The sequence below is a fragment of the Prosopis cineraria genome, unplaced genomic scaffold, assembly GCF_029017545.1.
Source record: "Prosopis cineraria cultivar Desert tree isolate PC_DT_omini unplaced genomic scaffold, ASM2901754v1 PC1234, whole genome shotgun sequence".
Taxonomy (NCBI): Eukaryota; Viridiplantae; Streptophyta; class Magnoliopsida; order Fabales; family Fabaceae; genus Prosopis; species Prosopis cineraria.
The window spans coordinates 3,248-28,171 of NW_026556559.1; the positions used below are offsets into that span (position 1 = coordinate 3,248).

The following is a 24,924-nucleotide window of genomic DNA, read 5'->3' on the forward strand; positions in this document are numbered from 1 at the left end:
TTCTTCAATCTTCAATAGTCACTTCCTTCCCCTTGCCCATACTAAAGCCTCAACCTGTAAAACATAGCCACGAAATGAAATAAACATCTCAATAACATAATAGTTTACTATCATTAATTAACATGCACAACCATATGAGAGTAGAGCTATCAAGCACCAAAACACACTTTTAGCATATTACAACATAACCTTTTCCATAGTAAATGTCTATTTTCACTTTAGTATATTCAACAAATCCTTTCCATAAGTATAAGTCATTTACTACTAGTATGATTATTCTACCATCCGATCCTTCATGTCACCCCACATGAAACCATAGGTTCTTGAATCAAGTATACATTTATAATAGTCCGAGCTCACCTTCAGTGGTAGGATCACCCGGCCAAAGGTGTTTTATCCCACTTTTGGACTATGATCTTCCCCTATCACACACGAATTAGGGGTATGTTATTTCAACACCGTATCATTGATACCAAGGAATGTCACTCTCCAACACCGTATCCTGCATAGATACTAAAGAGACTTTCTCCAACGCCTTACTTCACTAAACACTAAGGAGATACATGTTATATGGACTTCCACTACTCTTTTCTATGGGTGAACTCCCACCCCCCTGACATGATCATGCTTTTACTTTCCATACATTCCACACACTTGTAAAAAATCATTATCTTTTCCATATAAGGATTCAAAATTTTTTATCATTTCGAAAGTATTTTTTAATGCATAAGGAAAATCATCTTTTCCAACATGCCAAGTTTCCAAAACACATGTAAAAAAATATATGAATCTACTCATGAAATAGTTAAGCAATATAATCAATTAGTGCAAATTACGTAGTTACCTCAACTCTTTGTCACAAAAGAGTTACCATGGTTTAATGTTAGCTCCAAACGTTTTCACTCGCATAATAACACACAAATAACCCTTAATCTACACAATTAAGTGATAATTATCAATTATCACTCTGGTAAACCCCGAATTCAATAGATTCTAAGTATTCATAACACTTAAATTCCTTATCTAACAACAATTACCATTTCAAAACACTATAATAATCTTATTAAACATCCTAACATACCAAAATTACCATCCAATTATTCATATTATTTAAAAACTCTTAAATTATGCCTAGTATTCATCGAAACCCTCAATAAAAATTTCAAATCACTATAAAACTCATAAACTTAGGGTTAGAGACTTGATTTAACTTTTTAAAACCTTAAATAAGTCAGTGGATTCATCCATTACTCAACCATAAACAAAAACAAGCCTCTAAATGCCCTAAAGTCAAAAATTTCACATAAAATGAAGAGGGGGAGAAAAGGGAAGCTTACCTAAGGTGTAGTAAGCCTAATGTACCTCCATGATGCCCTTAAGATCATGCACTAATTGCCTTAAGGTCTCTTCTATTGCTCTCTTATTTTCCCTTCTTTCATTCCTCTAGTTCCAGTTTGTTTTTGCGAGTCTGATAAAAACTAATTTTACACGTGCGCCAGAATGCATGGCATAGAAAGCCCCACTATAATTTAAACTTCCCTCCATGCTATGGGCCACTTGAACTTCAACCTTTCCTTCTTCTAAGGCTATCTAAGGATTCAAAAATTATGTTAGTCTGCTAATTTATCTAATTTGACAAAAATACCCTTGAAAGCACTGATAATTCCCATATTGAAAACTTAGGATGCTACATCCTCTCTATCTTAATGTTAATTATCCATTAGTAGGGCCCACATAAATTTTTTAATAATAAATATAATAGTGGGACCTACTTTATATTTTTTTGATTATATTTTTTGAAATTAAGAGTCTAAAATGCCCCTTAACTGAGCATAAAAGGGTCAGAATCACCTCTAAAGTCAAGAAATATTCATTTATATCCCTCAACTGCTAAAATTTTTAATTCCATTAGTACTACCTGTTGTGTCAATTTTCACCATTAGGGAGGCCCACATTTGAATTTTTAATATTTTTAGTGAGTTCCATATTTTTTTTAATATTTTTATCATTTTAAAAAAATACCCCTGTTCTACCTCTCCCCTCTCTCTCCCTCTTTCATTCCTTCTCATTCACTCGTTCTTGGATTGAAACAAGTAGAGTGGTAGTAGCAATAGTAGAGCACCCAGTATGCCAACTGCAGTCTTATTATCATTGTGAGTGGCAAAAGCATGTCTCTGCAATGGTTAGTGAAATTCTAATCCCATTTGGCAATGGCAGATTTGAGGACCAGGTTAGGAATATGATACAAAAATTGAGCTTGAAGCCATGGGAGAGCCATGGTGTGAAGTTTAAATTTTTACAAGCTTGAATAAAGACTTGCTTGAAGGTGTGGCTTGAGCCTTGAGAAGACTTACTAAAAATATTTTAAAATGGTGGGACCTATTAAAAAAATTAAAGTGGCCCCAAATAAGGATGAAATTTGATGGAATAGATGACAAGGTGATGAAATAAAAAATCTTAATAGTTGAAGGATATAAATGACCCTTTGACTTTAGGGACAGCTTAGGTCCTTTTTGCTTAGTTGAGGGGTATTTTAAACCCTTAATCCTATTAAAAAAAACCATTGGGACCCATTAAAAATATTAAAAAAATTTAAATGTCGGCCCCATTAATGATGAAATTTGTTGGAATGGACGATAGGGTAATAGAATAAAAAATTTTAGTAGTTAAGGGGTATGAATGAACCTTTCTTGACTTTAGGGGCAATCCTAATCCTTTTCGCTTAGTTGAGGAATATTTTAGACTCTAAACTTGACAGAAAAACCAAGAAAGCTGCAATAGAGTGGGTTTCAAATAATTATACAATTTTTGCTAAAAAAATTAATTACATAATTTGGTTCCCACAAAAAATTATATAATTTAATTCATTGGAAAATGACAAATCAATCCCTTTGAAATAGGAAAATAATAATTTAATCCTTTGGAATATAACGATGCCTTCTAACTCCTAAAGGACTTAGTTCTCGTTAAAGTTTTTGATAAAAAAATGACAAAAATATTTTTTAATTTTAAAAAGTGTAACAATTTTTTTTCATCTACAATTTTAATTTTAAAATTCACAATTTTGCTCAGCAAGTTATTAAAATTGTTTAGGTATTCACAACTTTTTCTTATCATTTTTCTTTAATTAGCAAGGTGCAATAATTTTTTTTATAACTTTAGTTTTGAAATTCACAATTAAAATGGTTTGGATTAAAAATACTCAAACACTCCATTTTACCCATAATTAATTATTTGGTGTTAATTTTTTTTTTGTGGATGAAGCTTGGTAGGATAGCTTTTCAATTTCAATTCTTTCCATTACTCCATTTATTATTTGCTAGAGATTTTCCCCTATCCAAATATACCCAACATACCCTTCTTAATTTTGCAAGTCGTGCTCTTTGCAATTGACTCTTCAGCATCCTTCTTCATAGCACCATTTTTAACATGATTGCCAAACTCTCAAATTGACTCTTTGAGTTTAACGTTTTTACATTTCTAACTCATAAAATCATGTTAATTTATTTATAAATTCAAACTAAATACAAATTTAGTCAAACTCGTGAGTTTACTATTTTTATGTTTTTAACTTACAAAATCATATCAACTAATTTATAAATTTAGGCTAGATGGAAATTTAGTTAAACTTATAAAGCTCGCTAATTTTTTACCAAGTTGAGCGATATATAGTACATAGCACTTGATTTATAGAAGTAATAGAACCTGATTCAAAGAGAAAAAAATTTTAAAAATAAAAACTAATATTAATAAAAAAGAAAAAATACTAAAAATAAGTTACCATGCTCTGAAATTTTTATGTTTGTGTATGATAATCTATTAGGTTGTGTTTGAATGAGTGAATTTAAGTTATGAATTTGGATTTACACTCTCATATTTGAAGTATCACATTTGAAATTCATAGATTTTAAATTCTTTGTTTGGATGATATAAAAAATTTTAAATTACAATATTAAAATCTTTTGTTTGGATCTAAACTAAAATTTTAAATTTTAAATTATATATTTTAATTTAAAAGAAATTTGGAAGATTGGTCCAACTCCATGATTTGAATAGCCAACTTCTAACGAGATCAAACAAAACAAAGCCAACCGGCATTGTGGCATCGGTCATGACTAGGATGGAATCTCTGACTTCCACTAAGAACGAACCAACAACAATGATTGGGACTGAATGGCTAACTTCCATTAGGACTGGATCGATGATAACGGCGGGGGCCAAACTCCTAACTTCCACCTGGATCAGACCGAAGGCAACAATAAGGATTGGATGACATACTTCAGCCGGGACCAAATTGATGGTGATAACGGGGATAGGGAGCCTAACTTCCATCGGGATCGAACTAAAGTGACGACGGGGAATAGATGACTGACTTTCACCGGGACCAAACTAACTACAACTGGATGGCCAACTATTACTGGAACCAAACTGATGGTGATGATCGGTCATCCGGTTCCTATTGGTTTAATCCTAGTAAAAGTCAGTGATTCGGTCTTAGTCATTGTCATTAATTTGGTCTCGATTGTTGCCTTCAGTCCAGTCCCTATAAAAGTCGACTGTTTAGTCCTTATCATTGCCATCAGTTTGGTCCATTTGAAAGTGGACTGTCTAGTCCCTATCGTTGCCATTAGTTTGGTCCCTATGAAAGTCAGCCATTCGGTCCTTGTCATCACTGTCAGTTTGGCCTTGGCTGAAGTCTATCGTTCAGTCCCTATCATCGCCTTCGGTCTGATCTCGATGAAACTTGGCAATCCAGTCCATGTCATCACTATCAATTTGATCTTGGTGAAAGTTGAAGATCCCATCCATGTCATCGGTCATGTCTTGGTGGAAGTTTGTCATTCAGACCCTGCCATCATCGTCGATTCGGTCCCAGTAGAAGTCGATTATCTAATCCTCGTCTTCATTATCGGTTTGGTCTCAGTGGATGTCAGCCATACAGTCCTCATTGTGGCCATTAGTCTGGTCCCTGTCAATTCAATTCTTGTCCTTGTCGTTGCTCCAGTGCCGGTGGAAGTTAGCCGTCTCATCCTGATCAACTGTGCCAAATTTTTGTTATGAACTTTGGCTATTCAATCTAATTATTGTTAACAAATCGATCAACCCTTCATGTATTATCAAAGTACAGAAGAGCTTGATTTAGAATTTGAAATAATAAGGGTTTGGAAATGATTTTAAATTACAAAGAAATCAAGGGAGAACTTGAATTTAGATTTAACCCAAATCCATACATTTTTAATTATCCAAACAATAAACTTGGCTCAAATTCAAATCAAAATCTAAATCTATGGTTATCAAAACATAGCATTAAAGTAAATGAATTTAATTTCAATGAATTATATTTGAAATATATTTAAATCAAATTATAGTTATATTTTATATTTTAATTATTTAATCATATATTTTTTATGCATATTTACTAATAAAGAGAAACTCTTATGAGTTTTTGATTTGAGTTTATATTTCTATCATGAGTTTATTTAAACTCACAAGTTTGATAACCTTGGTTTTTAGCATGTCCTCCTCCTCTTAGATGCTTGTCATCCATTGTCTCTGATCTACAGCTATCGATTGCAATCTCTAGCCATCGTTGAACAAAGTCTGCTTGCCCCATCTTTGATCTGCTCCTCCTTTAGCGTCATGCATGGGTTTAAATCTAGTAATTGTTGTCATGCATGAGCGTCTTCACAGAGCTCTCTAATTTCTCCCATCACTCTGGGCCAAGAGATGTATATAATGTTACAGTCACATGTGAGAATTAAGAGATAGTGAACACAGAAAATGAAGACGAGGCCAAGAGATTGTGTCATGTTTTTGGACTAATTTTTATACCTACTTACGCTAACCCTAACTCTAACCGAGTTTACAACTATAAGAGGAAGTGGTGGAAGAAGAGGAAGACAATTCCTTGTAGACATGTCAATATGGATTTGAGCTCACCACTCATCTCATGCAAAACTCATGTTCGCCATTGCTTGATTGTGATATTATTTTAATATTTTAATCTATACTTGTAATTTTTGGGCCTAGATTCGTATTTGTCATGAGCAATAGGCGTGTTCGGCAAATTTTCTATTCCTATCTTTTATTATTTTTTTAATATCTATTCATAATTATCTTCATTTAGGTCATGCTATTTCTTTATATGGCATTATGAATGACTAACTTGCTTTAATGATATTTTGTTTGTGTGATATGCTACAATTGATTTTATACATTACAACGAACAATGATAAATTCAAAGCTTTATAGGATTCAAAGCATTAGAATTTTTATTTACGTATGCCTAGAACAATTATGAAAGTTATAAAAAAATGGTGGTGGCTTTACTAAAGTAAGATAGAAAAATATAATACCTGACTTACCTTTATTAGAGATGGTTGGTCTTTATAACTTTACCTTTCATTAAGTTTATTTGAACTTAGATACACTCATTTATTTTTTGCATACATTAAATTATTAATATTGCAGTATAATATAATTTAAATTTCTATAAGTAATCAAGTATATAAGTTAAATAATATAGGCTTTAGCAAATTTAGCCAACATTATATAGCTAAATAAAACTAATAACCTACCTTTTTCTAAATTAAGATAACATCTGTTTCCTAATTACATTTAATATAAAAGACAAAATTATCCTTAAACATCACAATACTTTGATTTGCTTTTTTTACACTAGTTTCACTTTTACCCATCCGAAAATGTGGAGACAACACAGCACTTTCGATCATGATGGTGAAGAAACTAATAATAAACAACGGAATAGCTTACACTGATGGATAAATGGAGTTAGAGATTTAGGTTGAAAAGTCACAAATGCGATGTGAGGAAGTCTGAAATTGCAGCTTCTACACAAAGCCATACTAAAGCTGCAGATCCAGGGTGAGGAAGTTCAGTCATACTCTATTAAAAAAGCCAAAGTTTAAGCAAGAGTTTCTTGAGATTTTGTTTGATCTGTTTTGAGAAAATGATTACGTGTTTTTTGTATTGCTGATTTGCGATACTATATTATTAAATACAACTGTATATCAAATTATAAATAAGTTTATGTTTGATTATCTAGTTATGTTGATCTGTGATATTATATCAGTGATATACTATTATATATCACTCATATATAAGCCATATAAGTGAAAATTTACCAATTTATTTATCATTAATATACAGACGTATATCAATGATATAGCATCGCAGATCAGTAATGGAGTTTTCTTTGTAATGTTTAATGTCCTCTTTGTAATATTTAGGAAAAACAGAGAGGGAGAGAGAGGAAAAGTTTTATGATGAAGATGGTGATCCGAGAAAATTAGATCAAAAATTTTGATGAAAAAAGTATTGTATAAGAGATGAATATAATGATTTTAGAAAAATCAAATCCAAAAATATAATAAAAAAATTCAAAAATGATAAATTAGAGAGGGAGCACACACAATACAATTTTTGATGATAAAAATAAAAGATCCAATCAACTAAAGATTAGTTTAAATCAAATATATTTTATATTTATTATAAGGTGTTTAATAGATATAAATATGAAAAGATAGGGTTAGTTTAAAAGTAGGTAATCACTTTTTTTGGGGGTGAGATTCGGTTAAAAATGTCTTACATTTTTGAACGAAGGAAGTATATTTTACTTGGTAATAGAGATGGATAAATTTAATAACATTATTTACAATTTTATGAATATTTTAATTTAATTTTCTAAAGCAATGTCATTTATATTAATTTGCATATTTAAAATTGATTATGACTTAATTATCCAAAAAATTTTAATTATGTCAAAATTAAATTTAAACAAATAATATCCAAACAAATCATGTTCTAACATAATTATTTTTATTAATAAATTTATTTTTATAATTAATCATATTCAATTAAAATTCAAATAAGCTATAGGTATTTATAATTTTTCCTCATCATTTTTCCTCACTCAACAAGTGTAACAAAATTTTTTTAATTGGTAATTTTAATTTTAAAATTTACAAACCTAATTTAATAAATGATTAAAGTGATTTAAATATTTTTTTTCTTTTCTCTTATAACTTTTATTCACTTTAATATTTTTTCATTGTATAAAACATTTCAATGATAATTTCCTGTGATTATATTATTACATTTTAAGAATATTATTACATTTCCCGAGATGATGTTATGATTTTCTTGTTTCTGATTTATTGACGGAGTGATTGATCACTTAATTTTTCGACTGAAGGAAGCGTTCGGAACAAGCTAACTCGCAACACGGCTGGAGCCTGGAGGGTCGGACCTGAAGACTTTTTCCCAACACTATAAATTCTGCAGTGTGGTGAGCCCGACATTTTAAATTCCCTCTGCCCAGAAAGCCGACAGTGAAAAGACAGAAAGGTGAGGACACGAGGTGGGAAGGGAAGGGGGACAATGGCGAATCCTCAGAAGCCATGGAAGGCAGAATATGCGAAGTCAGGACGATCGTCTTGCAAGACTTGCAAGAGTGCCATTGACAAAGAGACGTTCCGCCTTGGCAAGATGGTCCAGGCCACCCAGTTCGATGGTTTCATGCCGGTCCGCGTCCACCCATTTCTACTCTGTTCCTCACTCACCCCCTCACTCTTTCTTCTGCGCTTCTTATTTCTTGAAACCCTGAAATCATATGCGTTTGTTATATTCCTCAAAGTATTCTTGCAGATATGTTTGGGGGGATAACCGGGTGGGTTCTCCGGTTTTGTGTGCTCGCCTTGCTTTCCCCCTTCGTTTTCTGAGGATTTTACTTGCATTCTGCTTGTGATTATTTTTACTTTTCTAATTTTGTGGAGACTCCTATGCAGTAATCTACCCTTCGTGTTTATTTCTTGAACCAAAGGTTTCGTTTTTGCCCATCGTTTCTCAGATGCTGTGAGGGCTTCATAAGTAGGACGAAAGTCGGATCCCCCCCCCCTCCTGGGGGGAGGGGGCGTGGGGTGGCGAGGTGCAGAGTCCAAGGGGTTTGAGAGATTTTCTTCAGCAAGAAGCCTGTTTTCTTGCATGATGTATTATCCGACTCTAAGAGTATTTTCAACACCTTTAGCCTCTGAAATGCTGATAACATTTCATGGACTATTGGAGCTGTTCTTGTCTATATTTGGATTATTTAATCTCATATTGCTAAGTAGTTCTCTTTCATGAGTACAAATTGTCCCAATTTATACAACAACAACAACAACAAGCCTTTATCCCACTAGGTGGGGTCGGCTACATGGATTGCAAGACGTCATTGTGCTCTATCATTTATTAAGCTTTTAGAAATATTATTAATTAAGAGATCACGTTCAACAACTTCCAAGAGTGTTCTCTTAGGCCTTCCTCTACCTCTCTTAATCGGACTCAAAGTTATATGTTCCACTCTTCTCACTGGTGCCTCCCTTGGTCTTCTTTGTACATGCCCAAACCATCTCAACTGATTTTCTACTATTTTTTCCTCAATAGGTGCCACCCTCACTTTTTCATGTATGTGCTCATTTCGAATTTTATCTTTACGTGTATGTCCGCACATCCATCGTAACATTCTCATCTCTGCTACTCCAACTTTATGCTCTTGCTGTCCCGTTAGAGCCCAGCATTCACTACTATATAACATTGCCGGTCTGATAGCAGTACGATAAAACTTTCCTTTAAGTTTATTAGCCACCTTACGGTCACAAATAACTACTTTAGCTTTTCTCCAATTAAACCACCCAGCTTGAATTCTATGTGAAATATCTCCACTGATTTCGCCATCATTTTGAATAATGGCTCCCAAATATCTAAACTTTTCCACTTGAGATATAATTTGATCTCCTAATTTCACTTCCAAATTATTTTCGAATAGTCCTTTACCAAATTTACAATATAAATATTCCGTCTTACTTCTACTCAGACGAAAACCTTTCGACTCCAATGTCCTCCTCCATAACTCAAGTTTGCAATTAACCTCTTCTCTTGTCTCTGCTATAAGAACTATATCATCCGCGAAGAGCATACATTTCGGGATTTCCTCTTGAATATGTTACGTCAAAACATTTAAAATCAAGTTGAACAAATAAGGACTCAGAGATGATCCCTGATGTAGTCCAATCTTTATAGGAAAATCCTTTGTTTGACTACTAGACGTTCTTATACTAGTTTTTACCCCCTCATACATATCTTGTATGGCTTTAATATAAGCAATCCGTACTCCCTTTTTTTCCAATGCTTTCCAAAGCACTTCTCTTGGAATACGGTCATAAGCTTTTTCCAAATCAATAAAAACCATGTGTAGATCTTTATCTTTACAACGATACTTTTCCATTAATCCCCTTAGTAGATAAATTGCCTCTGTAGTTGATCTACCTGGCATAAAACCAAATTGATTCTCAGAAATACTTGTCTCCAATCTCAACCTGTGCTCAATTACTTTCTCCTACAATTTCATTGTGTGGCTCATGAGTTTAATCCCTCTATAGTTAGTACAATTCTGAATATCTCCTTTATTTTTATAAATAGAAATTAATGTACTTCTCCTCCACTCATTAGGCATTTTCTTGGACCGTAAAATCACATTAAATAACTTAGTTAACCATCTCACCCCTTCTTCACCTAAACATTTCCACGCTTCGATAGATATACAATCAGGTCCGTTAGCTCTACCATTTGCCATTTTCTTAAGAGCTTCCTTTACCTCCTTATCACGTATTTTTCGATAGAATGACAAATTTTGTTCTCCTTCACCAGTTACTAAATCCTCCAAGTTACTAGATGAATCCTCTCCATCATTGAAAAGTTTAGAAAAATAAGTCTCCCATCTATTTTTAATTTCATCATCTGTAACTAAAATTCTTCCCTCTTCATCCTTAATACACCTTACTTGTTCTAGATCTCTTGATTTTCTTTCCCTACTCTTGGCAATCTTATAAATATTTTGCTCTCCTTCCTTCGTCTCAAGGTTCTTATAAAATTCTTCAAAAGCTTTGGAACGAGCTTCACCCACAGCTCTCTTAGTTTCCTTCTTAGCCATACGGTACCTCTCCCAATTTTCCTCATTGTTACACAAATGTATGGCTTTAAAACAGTTCTTCTTATACTTGATTTTGTCCTGTACACTATTATTCCACCACCAAGACTCCTTATCTCTCGGACCAGAACCTTTCGATTCTCCCAAAACTACTTTTGCAACCTCCCGTATCTTTTTAGCCATATCCTCCCATATGATGTTAGCACTTCCCTGAGAATCCCAAATTCCTTTATCCAAAAGATTTCGCTTGAAAATATCTTGCTTCTCACCTTTTAATTGCCACCACCTAATCTTTGGTGTTACTACTTGTCGACGTTTTGGAAAAGAGGTGCAACTTGAGGATTCCCTAGATAAAAGCCGAGAATTTAAAAAAAAAAAAAGTCGTCATTGATGTTCTTAAGAGAGAATGTTGACAGTACATAGACTCATCGGGGCTTACAGTCTGGTATTGGCTGTTTAAGCAGTTATCAGCTTATTAATCGCCTTGAGATCATTTTAGGACGTGTAGTTTGTGTTACTGCCTTGCTAATGTCAGTGTGCATGATACAGTCTCGTGCAATTCTAAGCTTCTGAAAAGTTGACTTGGCGCCCATTACATCAGATTGTATGTAGGTCCCAGTTATGTGGTTGCTTTTTGAAGTTCCTTCATTTCACGTGGAAAGATATTTCATGCGTTTTAAAGGGATGTTCCAGTTGGCTTTCTGTATCTGACTGAAACTTTTAGCAAAGTTTCATGCTAAAGAGTTGTATTACAATTGATCTCCAGCTGGTTATAATTATTAAAGAAATGATGTACTATAATTTTCTTCTTCTGTTGGTTATTTTATTTTTTTTAACTTCATTACATCATTGTTTTGATTTGTGTTTTTTAATTATCAGATGTGGCATCATGCTGGTTGCATATTGAAGAAACCAAAACAGATAAAATCGTATGAGTTTTTCTCCTCAGTTATTTGTATGATGATTGACATATGCCTTGATTTATTCTCATGCAATACTATCCCTGTAGAACTGATGATGTTGAGGGCATAGAGGTGCTCCGTTGGGAAGATCAACAGAAAATCAGAGAATATGTGGAGAGTGCTGCACAATCAAAACCAAATACTATTAAAGATATTGAGTATGGTATTGAAGTTTCTCAAACTTCTCGTGCTACATGCAAGCATTGTGCTCAAAAAATAATCAAAGGAGAGGTTGGCTTTTATGCTTCTTTGAATGCCATATTATTTGACTAACCTTACTGGAGCATTTAAATTTCTTGTGGGCATTGTGGTGTGCAAAGGAGATGATAAGTAAATGCATAAGTTTGTAGCTTAGATGGTTTCTTTTTTCGCCAACTTTCACCTCGTTTATCACAAAAGTGCTGATGCAAATTAACATGTCTGAGATGTAGTAATATCCTGAGCATGTTAAGATAAGATTTTCTAGGATAGAGCGTATTGCCATACTTTCAATTTCCATAGTTGAGTTTTACGGGTAAATTTCACTGTTGATGTTGATGTTGCTGAGGAATCAATCTTCATGAACTTGCTACCTGTCCCTTTTATCTTGACAATCTTGCTGTATGACGAAAGACCTCTACATGACTACACCTTGCTCATCCCCATTTTTAAATTGAAAGACAATTGATTTGAGTATCAGATTTATTGTTTGAAATTATTTAATGTATATAGATAATTTCAAACATCAAAGCTACTACCACCTAAGCTTTAAGAATATAATTGTATTCTGGAAAAGGATAGTGAATTAGGTTCTTAGGAGACTTTTAAGACTCCGGAAAATGAAATAAATATGTTCCTTTATCTGTCTTGGTGGATATTGGGGCTCCCCTTCTCGAGACTTTATTTCCTTTATTCCATTGTTATCCTAGCTCAACAAATACAAGCCTTCAGGGCTTTAGGCTCTGAACAGAACCTGTCTTACTGATTTGGTAGTTGGAGAAGGTGCTAACAAGCCACTGAAGCATTTCAATACAGACTTTTTTTTTTTGGTACTGGGGAATTGGCATGCTGCCAATTTCTCCTTCTTTTTAAATATGCACTTCCTGAAAAAAGTTTGAAAAGATTGAATTGGCAAAGAAATAGTTAAGTTGATCTTTTATGTCATATTTGCATTTTGGTATTGCATGAAATCTGCAGAAACTCAGTTCGGCGGCAAGAAGCTTATTGTACTTTCTTCTTCACTGGCTAGTTTGTTCAAATTGACTGCCATCAAAGGGCAATAATGTGATTTTATGCAGACGTGTTTTAATTTTCATACTGTTCCTTTATTATTTGTAATCATACTGGTCCGTGTAGAAGTGCAATTTGATTTTGAGCATCTCTTCTTGCTAATAGTTGTATTGTATTTATAGGTTCGTATATCTAGTAAGCCTGACAGTCAAGGTGCTAAAGGTTTGTCTTGGCACCATGCGAACTGTCTCATGGAATTATCCCCATCAATACAAGTCGAAAAGTTGCCTGGATGGGATGGTCTCTCACCTTCTGATCAATCAGCTGTCAATGCCATAGCTAAGAAACTTCATTGTAAGCAGGGAGGTATGAGGATCAAAATTTTTAGGATATCTTGTTTATTTATGTTGTAGTTGCGTCTAATATGTTGTCTCCTTTTGTTGCTTTCTCATTATTGTTCTCAGGTGGTGCAGACATTAAGGCCCGAGAGATTAAGGATGTCAGATTTGAATCAACTTCTAAAGCAGGCACAAAACGCAGGAATGATGCCAGTAGTAACCCCAAGTCAAAAGTTGCCAAGGCTGAGGGAGATGCTTCTGAGGGCATGGTAGCATCAGTTAAAAAAGCTAAAGACTCAAGGAAAGCATCTGATCTGGAGAATAGACTGGAGGCCCAAACCAAAGAACTCTGGACTCTGAAAGATGATCTGAAAAATCATGTGACAACTGCTGAGTTACGTCTAATGCTGGAAATCAATGGTCAAGATTCAACAGGATCAGAACTTGATTTGCGTGACCGCTGGTAATGTGTCATCTCATGCACTTCCTATGCTTATCTTAAAGAAGCTTGTGCTTCCACCCTATCTGTGTTGTTTTCCCATGAATGATTAGTCATTGATGATTGCACAGTCAAAAGATGCTGTTTAATTTTTCTTGGATGTCCTTCATCATGCTTTCTCATTTGTAATAGCACTAATATGATTTGTGCTTTGTAAATTGCAATTTATTTATCAAAGGGAAAAAGGAAGCAGGCAAGCTTTGCACTGATAATACTGCTCAGATTTGTGATCGTGTTTCCAATTTTGTTCTGTTTTCTTTTCTCTATTTGATGTGTTGCACAATTGTTTTCTGTGAAATGTGATTTTTTTGATGGTATTGATAACTTACTTTTCTTGCTTCGAAATTAATGCATCTTGTATTTCTATAAATATTTAGTGCTGATGGAATGATGTTTGGACCACTTGCTTGTTGTCCAATATGTTCTGGTTGTCTCCGTTATTCTGGTGGAATGTACCGGTGCCATGGGTATGTTTCTGAATGGAGCAAATGTTCCTACTCTACTGACGAACCCATGCGACTTAGACAGAAGTGGAAGGTTCCAGAGGGAACAAACAATCAGTACCTTAAACAGGTGTGTAATGAACAAACAACAACAACAAGCCTTTATCCCACTAGGTGTAATGAACAGTAATGTCATAAATCAAATACAAAACAGGTATCTGACCTTATATTATATCGATTGTTTGCAGTGGTTCAAATCACAAAAGGCTGAGAAACCAGTTAGGATGGTGCCCCCACGTTCATCAAATTCTGAAAGTCAAATCATTGCTTGCCAGCATCAATCTGGAAACAGTGAAAATTTGGGAGAATTGAGAGTTGCTATCACTGGATATCCTAAAGAATCTATTGTATAACGCTCCTTCCATCTTTCCTTTCATATTTATGCTTTTACATCCCCAATTGAAATATTCTTTAGAACCAACCCATGAGTCTCGCCTTTGTTTTCGTTATTTAGTCTTGATCTTCTGAGATGTGATTGTGCAGGTGAAGTGGAAAAGCAAAGTTGAGGAGATTGGTGGTGTGCTTCATGCAAAAGTAAAGAAAGGTACTACATTGACTGACATATGGAATTGCCAAGAAAAGAAATTTGTGTATCTTTTTCTTTAATGACAAAAAGCAAAAGGATTTGTGAAAAATTGGCCTGTTCACTTGCAGATACTAACTGCTTGGTGGCAATTGGGGCACTGGATGACCAAGATGCTGAAATACGGAAGGCAAAGTATGTTGCATTCAAATTATCATTTTCAAGTGTTTTCGTTCCTGATTGTTAATAATTCCCTGACCTAAAAGAGCTTCCTTAGGAGGATGAAAGTACCTATAGTCAGAGAGGATTATCTGATCGATTGTGTAGAAAGAAAGAAGAAGCTTCCGATCGCCTTATACAAGGTTGAAGCCACGAGTGAAGCAACTAGCATGGTCACCATCAAAGTGAAGGGTCGGAGTGCTGTTCATGAGGCCTCTGGCCTACAGGATTCTGGTCACATACTTGAGGAAGGAAAAAGCATATTTAATACAACTTTGAATATGTCTGATTTATCTACTGGTGTTAATAGGTATCTCGTTATTTCTACTTTTGGATTTTGTTATGCCAAACCATAAAAGTTCCAAAACATCAAGTTCCCTACAACTGATGTCTATATTACATGATTTGATCATTCTGGACATTTAGTCCGACATGCCTTGTTGAAACATTAGCTGAAATTATGATATTGTATAGAACATGCCATATTAACCATCCTTAACTGACTAATAATATCCTTGATATTTCTATGGAACATAGAAAAGGGTTTATATATATTGATGCCCTCGCTAGTGTACAAGTACAGATAATAATAAGCTAATAAATACCAGTTTACTTTTTTTTAATCTTTAATTGTTATTTAGTTATTTACCTCATTCTGTTAGGAGCCTGCATTGTCTGATTGAAGAGTCATAATTTCTAAAATGGTCCTTAAAAGACCCTAGTAAACAAATTATGACTAATCACCAATAAAATGTCCAGATAAGCAAACAGAGTTCCCTCCACTTTGTTTAATCTTCAGTGATTCTGGATCTCATTCTATTAGGACTTGGCAATATTTGATCGAAGATTTATAACTTCTAAAGCAAATCAATATTGGAATACTTAGGTTGTGTGCAAATTGATGTTAATATTCTTATTTATTTGTTGAACCATGAGGTCTTATTGTGCGCTTATTTAGTTTTTCATGTACTCAATGTTGGTGGTTTGGAGGAGAAAAAATTCCATTCAGATGCAACCACCTCACTGTATCTAGACCTATAATTATTTGCTTTACAATGTATATTTTTGCTACAGAATTTTCTTGACACTGTAGAGTTTTTATATATTGCATGCATTTTTTTTTAATCTGAAAAGAAAATGCTGCCCACAATGTTGTAAGTTAGTATAGCCTTTTTACTGGTTTTAAGAATTTTTTGTGGTTTGTAGAAAATTACTTTTGTTTACTTAGTTGATGAATTCCTTATATTGGCTTTATCCTTATGGTGTAAATTAGATAATGATTATGTAACAATTTTAGCCAGTTACTTTGAACAATGGCAATCATGTTTAATCATTTCATGAGTTTAATGAGACCACTTGGACTTAAAAGGCCTTTGATTATTTCTGCATTAGTTATCTTCCTAGATTTCAGCTCTGCTTTTTTTTTTTTAATTCCTTCCAGCTCTGACTAATGTTGTCACAATAATAAGCTAACTTTTATCTCCCATACATAGCTACTACATTCTCCAAATAATCCAAGAAGACAAGGGATCTGATTGCTATGTGTTCCGTAAATGGGGTCGAGTGGGTAATGACAAAATTGGAGGAACTAAACTGGAGGAGATGTCAAAAGCAGATGCAATTGCTGAATTCAAACGCTTATTCTTTGAGAAAACTGGAAACCCTTGGGAGGCTTGGGAACAAAAGAACTTTCAGAAGCAACCAGGACGATTCTTCCCATTGGATATTGTACTTCTTATTTCATATCCTCATTTCTTTTTATGATGTAAATGATTCTTAAACATCAGGTGGGTGTTTGACTTATGCGGTTGTTTTAAAATCTTGACTCTGTAGGATTATGGGGTTAACAAACAGGTTCCAAAGAAAAATAAAAATGATGCGGACAGTAGACTGGCCCCTCCATTGCTAGAATTGATGAAGATGCTTTTTGATGTGGAAACATACAGGTATCTACAAATGGTGTGCCCTATCTATTTTTGGTTGTGCATGATGGAATGCTGAATGTTGACTTTTACAGGGCCGCCATGATGGAATTTGAGATAAATATGTCTGAAATGCCACTTGGGAAACTGGGCAAAAGTAATATTCAAAAGGGTATGATTATTGTTTTATATTTTCTGCAGATTCTATTTGACTGTTTTTTTTTTCTTTGGCAGTGGCAACATTAGAAATTCTACAGTGTATCACTGTATATTATCTATCAACTGACTAATTGAATGTTGATTTGCTGCCTTGTCCCAGGATTTGAAGCTTTAACAGATATACAGAATCTGTTGAGTAAAAATAATCCCGATGCTTCAGTCAGAGAAAGCTTACTCCTTGATGCTAGCAATAGGTTTTTCACAGTTATCCCTTCTATTCATCCGCACGTTATTAGGGATGAGGAAGATTTTAAGTCAAAGGTACATAGTACTTTGCCTAAAAAGTTTTTAGGTTCTCTTGTTTATGAAAAATGAAATTAGGTTGATGCCAAGGGGTCTCTGTAGTGTAGCTCTGCCTTAATTTCCTTACTAAAGTTTAAACTATCATACAAGGAAGTTAGTGATTTTTTGCTGTCAAAATTTAAAATGATTCTAAACTTGGAATCCACTGAATCATCTCAAAGGATTGCCAAAGTTTGTTATCCTTCTGGTGGGACACGTTGAAAAGCAATTGAAGGTGTTCCAAGTGCATGGAAGCTTGAAATTTTTAGGAGTATTGGTTTTAATGCATGTTGAAGGTGATTGGTGACAAGCCTACAAGATGTCAAAGATATTGTTTGGAAATTATTCAACTCTATGGGGATTATCGCTGATTAGTGTTGTTTCTTTATCTTGATGCATTTTAGGCTCCTTTTTCATAAATTTTATTATGCTGCTCTTGTAGGTGAAAATGTTAGAATCACTTCAAGACATTGAAATAGCTTCAAGATTAGTTGGATTTGATGTAGATGGTGATGACTCCATTGATGATAAGTATAAGAAGCTTCACTGTGACATTTCTCCACTTCCTCATGATAGTGAGGATTATCGTCTGGTTGAGAAGTTTCTCCATACTACTCATGCCCCTACACATACGGTGTGTTTATACTTGAGTGGTAGTAACTCAAGTTGTGTTATGTGTCTCTGGACCTAGCTCTTTCACTTTTAAAACGTATAGTGATTACCAGCCTGTACTCTCTGCAGGATTGGAATCTTGAGCTAGAAGAAGTTTTTGCACTTGAAAGGGAAGGAGAGATTGACAAGTATGCCCCTTACAGAGAAAAACTGGGTAACAGAATGCTCCTATGGCATGGTAGGTCTACACTAATGTGTGCGCTAGTTAATATCCTTCTATGACACTGAAAGAGAGAATAAATCCGATCAGTAATTAATGAACACCATTGGGATGTGAAGAAATCCTAGACCAGAAGATTTTTAAAGCTGAACCTTCTCATTTATTCTTGCATATTTCTTCAATTATATACACCAATTGGTTATGGAGAAATGATTGAAATATAACCACACGGTAGACTATTCTTGCTGCAATATTTTACACACCAAAGTTCACTACAGTTCATCTGAAGTCAACTTTCTGGAGAATGGAAGTAATTAAAAATTGAGTTAGTCCTATAACTAGAACGTTCTCTGTTGCAGGGTCTAGGCTGACAAATTTTGTTGGCATACTTAACCAAGGACTGAGAATCGCACCTCCTGAAGCCCCCGCAACTGGCTATATGGTGTTTTCACCCTTTCTTTTCTTTGTCTCTTCCAATTTATTTTTATTTTTATAAATATGCGCATAATTGCTACCCAAATCTCAACATTTTGCTGTACAGTTTGGCAAAGGGATATACTTCGCTGATTTGGTGAGCAAAAGTGCTCAGTATTGCTACACTGATAAGAAAAATCCTGTTGGTCTGATGCTTTTGAGCGAAGTTGCTCTTGGAAACATATATGAACTTAAGAATGCTAAGGTCAGTCTGGTTTAATTCCAATTTTGCATGTGGGTTTATACCAGCATGTGGTTGTTGATTATTACCTTATTCTGCATGCCTTCAAAGCAAGAAAAAACTTTGCATCCCCCCACCCTTGTGTGCCTGATAAAAAATTCTGCTGAATATATTGGCAATTTCCTTACTTCTGACAAGTCTTTGCCCTCTATGCAATGAAGTATGTGGAAAAACTTCCAGCAGGAAAGCACTCTACAAAAGGGCTGGGCAAGAAAGTACCTGATGAATTGGAATTTGTAAGGTGGAGAGATGACGTCATTGTTCCTTGTGGCAAACCAGTGTCATCAAGAGTCAAGACTTCTGACCTCATGTACAACGAATTTATTGTCTACAATACTGCTCAAGTAAGTTTCCGTGCTTTGGCTATGGTGTTCTTTTCTAACTATGCCTATGAAACAAGCTCGAGTGCTTGTAAATTTTCAACATGCTCAGTTATTATAAAATGGACTTGGAAACTATCCTGAAATGCTGTATTGTGTAACACCCCTTACTGATTAACAAAAATTTACAAAATATTTCATACGAAGTCATCCAGGATCCTACCCTGAGGAGTTTGCAGCAAGCATGTAAACATGGCCCAACTCAGCGGAGGTGGTTTTCACTCATCTGGTCCAATGACATTACAATATTAAAAAAAGAAAAACACAGTAGATGATAACATGATAAAGTTTAGAGCAACCAAACCAGTGTCAACAGTAATCCAAATACCTCTGTAAAGACAAATGTAACTCAACTGAAAATAAGCAGTATTACAAGTTTAACATAAAGTTTATAAAGTTTAACATCAGAAGTTTATAGACAAAAATCCCTAACACTTGGCATTTGTACAAACAACTCCAAATTACAGTACATATATCAAGTATACTGATACAGGGTGGTGTGGTCTGTGTCAGAAGGTGGAGGTCAAATGTTCAGGTGTCTTCCTGGCATCAGCGGAGCTATCACTTAAATAAAAATTGAGGGTTGAGATGAAAACAAAAAATTTCTTAACACCTTAATCATTGTTGAATATAATTTTTGATTATGCTAATATGCCATATGATCCTAATCACCTTCTAGGTCAAGATCCTAGATTAGTGATTATGTAGCTCTGTCCTTCTTTCTACTGCTTGTAGTTTAGGATTTAGGCATTACTAGACCTAGACCTATAGTTGATAGGGCCCTAATTTAGTGTAATATTTCGGCCCTAACACCTTTTAGCCGTGATGAATGACACAATTTGCCCTTATTATCATTCCAATATTTGTGTTATGTTTGGAACTTCTCAGTCAAAAGAACAAAAACTGAAAACTCCTTGGCTACACCCATCAAGTACACTGATGCCCAGAAAGTATGATGTTTGGGTCTCGTTGACTTAATTTAGTTCTTTGCAGGTTCACAGTACGCTTTGCCAATGAATTAAACGTTGATTAACGATGCACTTGTGCAATGCTCTACTATTATTTTGGGATTAGTTGATGCTGAGGCCTGATTGAAGAGTTATAGTTTGGAGACTCATGCATTAGACTGAAATGTTGGATTGTTTTTTTTTTTTTCTTTTTTTGGAGTAATTACTGGAGACCTTCATTCAAAAAGAAAGTGTACAAAAGAACAACCTAGGAAAAACAGAGCCTAAAAAACACCAAAACCAAAAGCCCAAAAAGAAAACAACCCCCAATCAAGTAATGGGAGGCTAATAAAAAATGTTGGATTGTTTCGTGCAGGTTAAGATGCAGTTCTTGCTGAAGGTGAGGTTCCATCACAAGAGATGAGGATGGGAAATAATCTAGTTGTTAAGTATTTTGGGGGTTATGTTTTTGAGCATCACTTTTGCCAAAGCTGTGGTTTGCCAGAACTTGTACACAGCTCATTGTGAATATAGGATTCTCTCTACTCTCTAGGGTGATGAAGGGGTCTCATTTTGGGTTGGCTGGAGACCTTCAACTTCTGTTTTCTGTGTGTTTTTGGTTGCAAGGGCAGGGATCAAGTTGAATGAACCCATTCAGAAATTTAAAGCCCTGATAAAATTGTCCTTAGCATTTAGGTGATAAGGAGGTGATGGAGATGAGGTGCATGTGGGAACTCTGAATGCACCAGATGGTATGTGGGTTGCATGTGTGTCGTGTGCAAAGCTGATGACGTTAACTAATGTTGGAGACACCATGACTAGGTGTATATAAAATCTTATATGTTAATTCCTATCATTCAATCAATCTGGTTGAGCTGATGGTTCCTGTGGTGAGAAGGATGGCGAGAGAAGTTTATTCATGTGATGACGACTCACTGTCAAGGATGACGTTACTGTTTTGTAGGTACATATTCATATTAAGTTATACTTGCTACACAAATTAATCCAACAATAAAAGAACAGTTTTTGAGCAGAAGAACAACCTTTCTTTGGTCGCAATTTTGAGACCATGATCTTGATATCTGAATCAAGTATACCTTCTTGGGGAGGCAAACAACAAAACGCGTTTTATATGAATTCCATATTTAGGGCAAAATTAAAATGAATTTCATAATCACAAACTTGGAGCTGAATGCTGTCAATTTTTAATATAAAAATTTGAGCGCGGTATCTTTTTTTTTTTTACTGGTTGTTGGGGGTTTTGGGCCCCCCCCCCCCCAGGGGAGGTAACAAAAGAAAGCCTTCTTTTTAATGGTTCCACAACTCATGGCTACACATCTCATGTTTCTTTGGTTCTTGAGAGTACTTTTTTATCCATGTAAGAAATTGTACCTCACAATCTAGAAGCATGTTACAATGTGTAACTATTATAAAATGATCCATAACTCCGTCTAATCCTTTTCTTTTTTGGAATGCAATTGTAGCCCATTAATTAACTCAAATAAAAAACAGAATTTCAAATCAGTAGCCCAGCGTGGGAAGAGGGGAAAAAAAGAAAGGGAACCTTCGAAGGCTTAAAAAGCCACACCCAGACTACACCTAATGGGTGGTGTGGTAATACCATCTAATCTAGTGCCATAATTTGATGTATGGCTGATGTTTATTATTTTAGTAAGATTCGATTCACGTTTATGGTTAGCTATTAATTCTTCAACTGCATTTTCCTGTGGAGTAGAGCCAATGCCGGATAACCAAATGTTATAGAATGAGCTGAGGTAATTTTTTCTCTTGGACCTCATTGCATTTGCATTGACTTTTAATCAATTATCCTGAAGTATATAGATTTTACTCCTGTACTTATAAATTACCTTCTAAAATAGATAGTTAGTGTCGACCAAAAAAAATAGAAAAGATAATTAGTCTTTATCATAATTCATTTGATTAGATATTAATTAATTTTTGTATTATTTTTGCTTCAAATTATTACCTATAAAAGATAGTGTAATGTAAATTTATTTTTTATTTAAATACGAATAAAATTTATTTTTTATTTTTAAATAAATTTAATAATTTAATCACATTTTTTTTAATTTTGATGAGATAATTAAAAAATCTTGAAATGAAAACAAGAAAAATGGATAATGAGGGGGAATGAAGAGAGGAGGGAGAGAAAGAGAAAGTAGGGAAGACAACCGAAAGGTGTGGGTAAAAGGTAAGGGACAGGTGGCGGTGAGAGTGAGCGAGCGTCAAAAAGGCGACAAAAGATCAGTAGCAGTTTCCAGGTGCGGCGTTCGGCGCAACATAAACCAAACCAATTGGGATGGGTTAAATAAATTCCCTTAAACTAATTAACATCACTAAAATACACCAATGAAGCTGTCCAAATTACACTAACTTGGTCTCTTGCCATTACAAAATAAAGTCCCACAATGCATCTTCCATTACTCAGTGTCTCCTCAGAACCCTACATCCCAGCGTCCCCATGTCTGCCGTTCACACTTGTTTATAACACCTCATTTCCCTCTCTTTATGTCCCTTATTTAATTCCCCTAAGCCTCCCAACCTTCCTCCCACTTCTATACCCTCAGATTTTCTTGCACCATTTCCTAGTGTGCTCGTGTGCTTATACTTTTTAATAATTCTCTTTCTTTTTTCTTCTTCTTCCTGCTGCTTCTGTGTCTCTATGGCTTGTTCTGGAAGTAATAGTGGGAATGGGAGCGGAGGGTCAGGTTCCCCTTGTGGGGCATGCAAGTTTCTGAGAAGGAAGTGTGCGGCTGACTGTATATTTGCCCCTTATTTCTGCTCTGAACAAGGCCCTGCAAGTTTTGCTGCCATACACAAGGTTTTTGGTGCTAGTAATGTCTCCAAACTGCTCCTCAATTTACCTCCCCATGATCGTTGTGAGGCTGTCCTCACTATTGCCTATGAAGCTCAGGCTCGTATCAGAGACCCTGTTTATGGCTGTGTCTCCCACATTTTCGCCTTACAACAACAGGTGCCTTATTCTTGCATGTGCTTGTGTATATATATAGTTCGTCTTAATATTAGTTGGAGCTCTCAACTTTGTTTTAAGTTTTAAGCTGCGTCTTGCCCTGAGAGTTTCATTAAAGCCGAACAAATTCTATGTATTTTACTTTTCTTGATCAGTAATACCCAACCCGGCCCTCGGAAAGAAGAAGAAAGGGTGTTGCTATTATTATTCAGTTGTATACCACTAACTCAGAATTCACTCTACTTCTTTCTCATCTTCCCTTATTTTTTTCTGTCCCAGCACTGAAAATTTGGAAAATGAGGTCATTATAGTGTTATAAATTCTGTGACTAATTTCCACTGTCTTTCTCTTATATATACACTATTTGTCCCCCTAGATTTGGCTTCTATATGACTTCAACATTTAATCCCAACCTACTAATTATGAGCTACCGGGCCACATTAACACACACATTTATAGAGGAAAAATAATGTAGACATCTAATTAATTAGATTAATCCGCTTTTTTCTTAATTAACTTAGAAATCTGGGTACCGATGAAATGTAGGTGGCATGCTTGCAAGCACAACTGATGCAAGCCAAGGCGCAGTTGGCTGAGAAGAGCATGGCGAACGAAGAGTGCTGGGGAAGGAATGGTTATGGGCAAGCAATGAATCCAATCTATGGGACTAGTTACACCAATATGAACCCTATATCTCCGCAGAGTTCTCTTGATTCAATTGATTACAGTAGCATCCACGATGGATCCATGAATTTGCAGCAAGAGGATTTCTCTTTGCTGCAACCTCGCTCCAATAAGAAAAGTTCATCATATGATAGCAATGACCTGAGCGAGCTTCAAGAGCTAGCACTCAGAATGATGAGAAACTAGGCTAATCAATGAGCTATTCTCTATTAATCTGTCTTTGTTTACGTTTTCTTCAAGGGCATCCCTTGATGTATATACTGAGAGTATTAATTTCCTTAACTGGTAGCAGGCTTTAAACTAGGCATTTAGCTATATCTTTCTCTATCTGTGGCTTCCAATCCAAAACTGATTTAATTTTTGCACTCTTTATATGTGTCAATCTCTCTCTATCTTTTTATCCATATGTCTAAGTCATGAGTCACTGTGTTTACTAAGTGATGTTGAAAATACTATGCAGTTCTTTTAATTTGTGAACTAGAATAATAGGGACAGCCCCAAACTATAAATTAAAGACAGCCTACAACAGTAGGGCTTGTCTTGAATTATTATATATGCGTTCTTTGCCTGTCAAACTTCAATAATGATACATACCTTGGAATTATGAGGCGTCCTCAGTTCTTACACAAATTTGGAATTGGCATCTTCGTCTCAAAATCATTCCCTTCATTTAGCTCTTCAACTTAATTCAAAAAGCAAGCAAATGTCTGG

The 24,924-nt window shown here is 35.0% G+C and overlaps 2 protein-coding genes across 3 annotated transcripts; both read left to right on the forward strand.

Annotated features, from left to right (window-relative positions):
• The first annotated feature begins 8,317 nt into the window (after positions 1–8,317).
• Positions 8,318–21,402, forward strand: LOC129299629 (poly [ADP-ribose] polymerase 1-like). Of its 2 annotated transcripts, none has more exons than XM_054938096.1 (20): positions 8,318–8,544; positions 11,867–11,916; positions 11,997–12,180; positions 13,341–13,524; positions 13,623–13,959; positions 14,373–14,568; positions 14,687–14,845; positions 14,982–15,042; positions 15,153–15,216; positions 15,299–15,550; positions 16,734–16,968; positions 17,074–17,186; positions 17,258–17,334; positions 17,482–17,642; positions 18,106–18,297; positions 18,405–18,513; positions 18,855–18,937; positions 19,037–19,174; positions 19,372–19,554; positions 20,914–21,402. In XM_054938096.1, exons 1-20 carry the CDS (start codon positions 8,401–8,403, stop codon positions 20,959–20,961), a joined length of 2,970 nt encoding a protein of 989 aa, XP_054794071.1. In that variant the 5' UTR covers positions 8,318–8,400; the 3' UTR covers positions 20,962–21,402. The 2 variants fall into 2 exon arrangements, with proteins under 2 accessions (XP_054794071.1, XP_054794072.1); XM_054938097.1 differs by having other exon boundaries at positions 13,341–13,512.
• Positions 21,403–22,942: 1,540 nt separating this feature from the next.
• LOC129299627 (LOB domain-containing protein 16-like) lies at positions 22,943–24,580 on the forward strand. The gene is made up of 2 exons (XM_054938095.1): positions 22,943–23,532; positions 24,076–24,580. The coding sequence occupies exons 1-2, from the start codon at positions 23,221–23,223 to the stop codon at positions 24,397–24,399; spliced, it is 636 nt and encodes a 211-aa protein (XP_054794070.1). The 5' UTR covers positions 22,943–23,220; the 3' UTR covers positions 24,400–24,580.
• Positions 24,581–24,924: the final 344 nt, after the last annotated feature.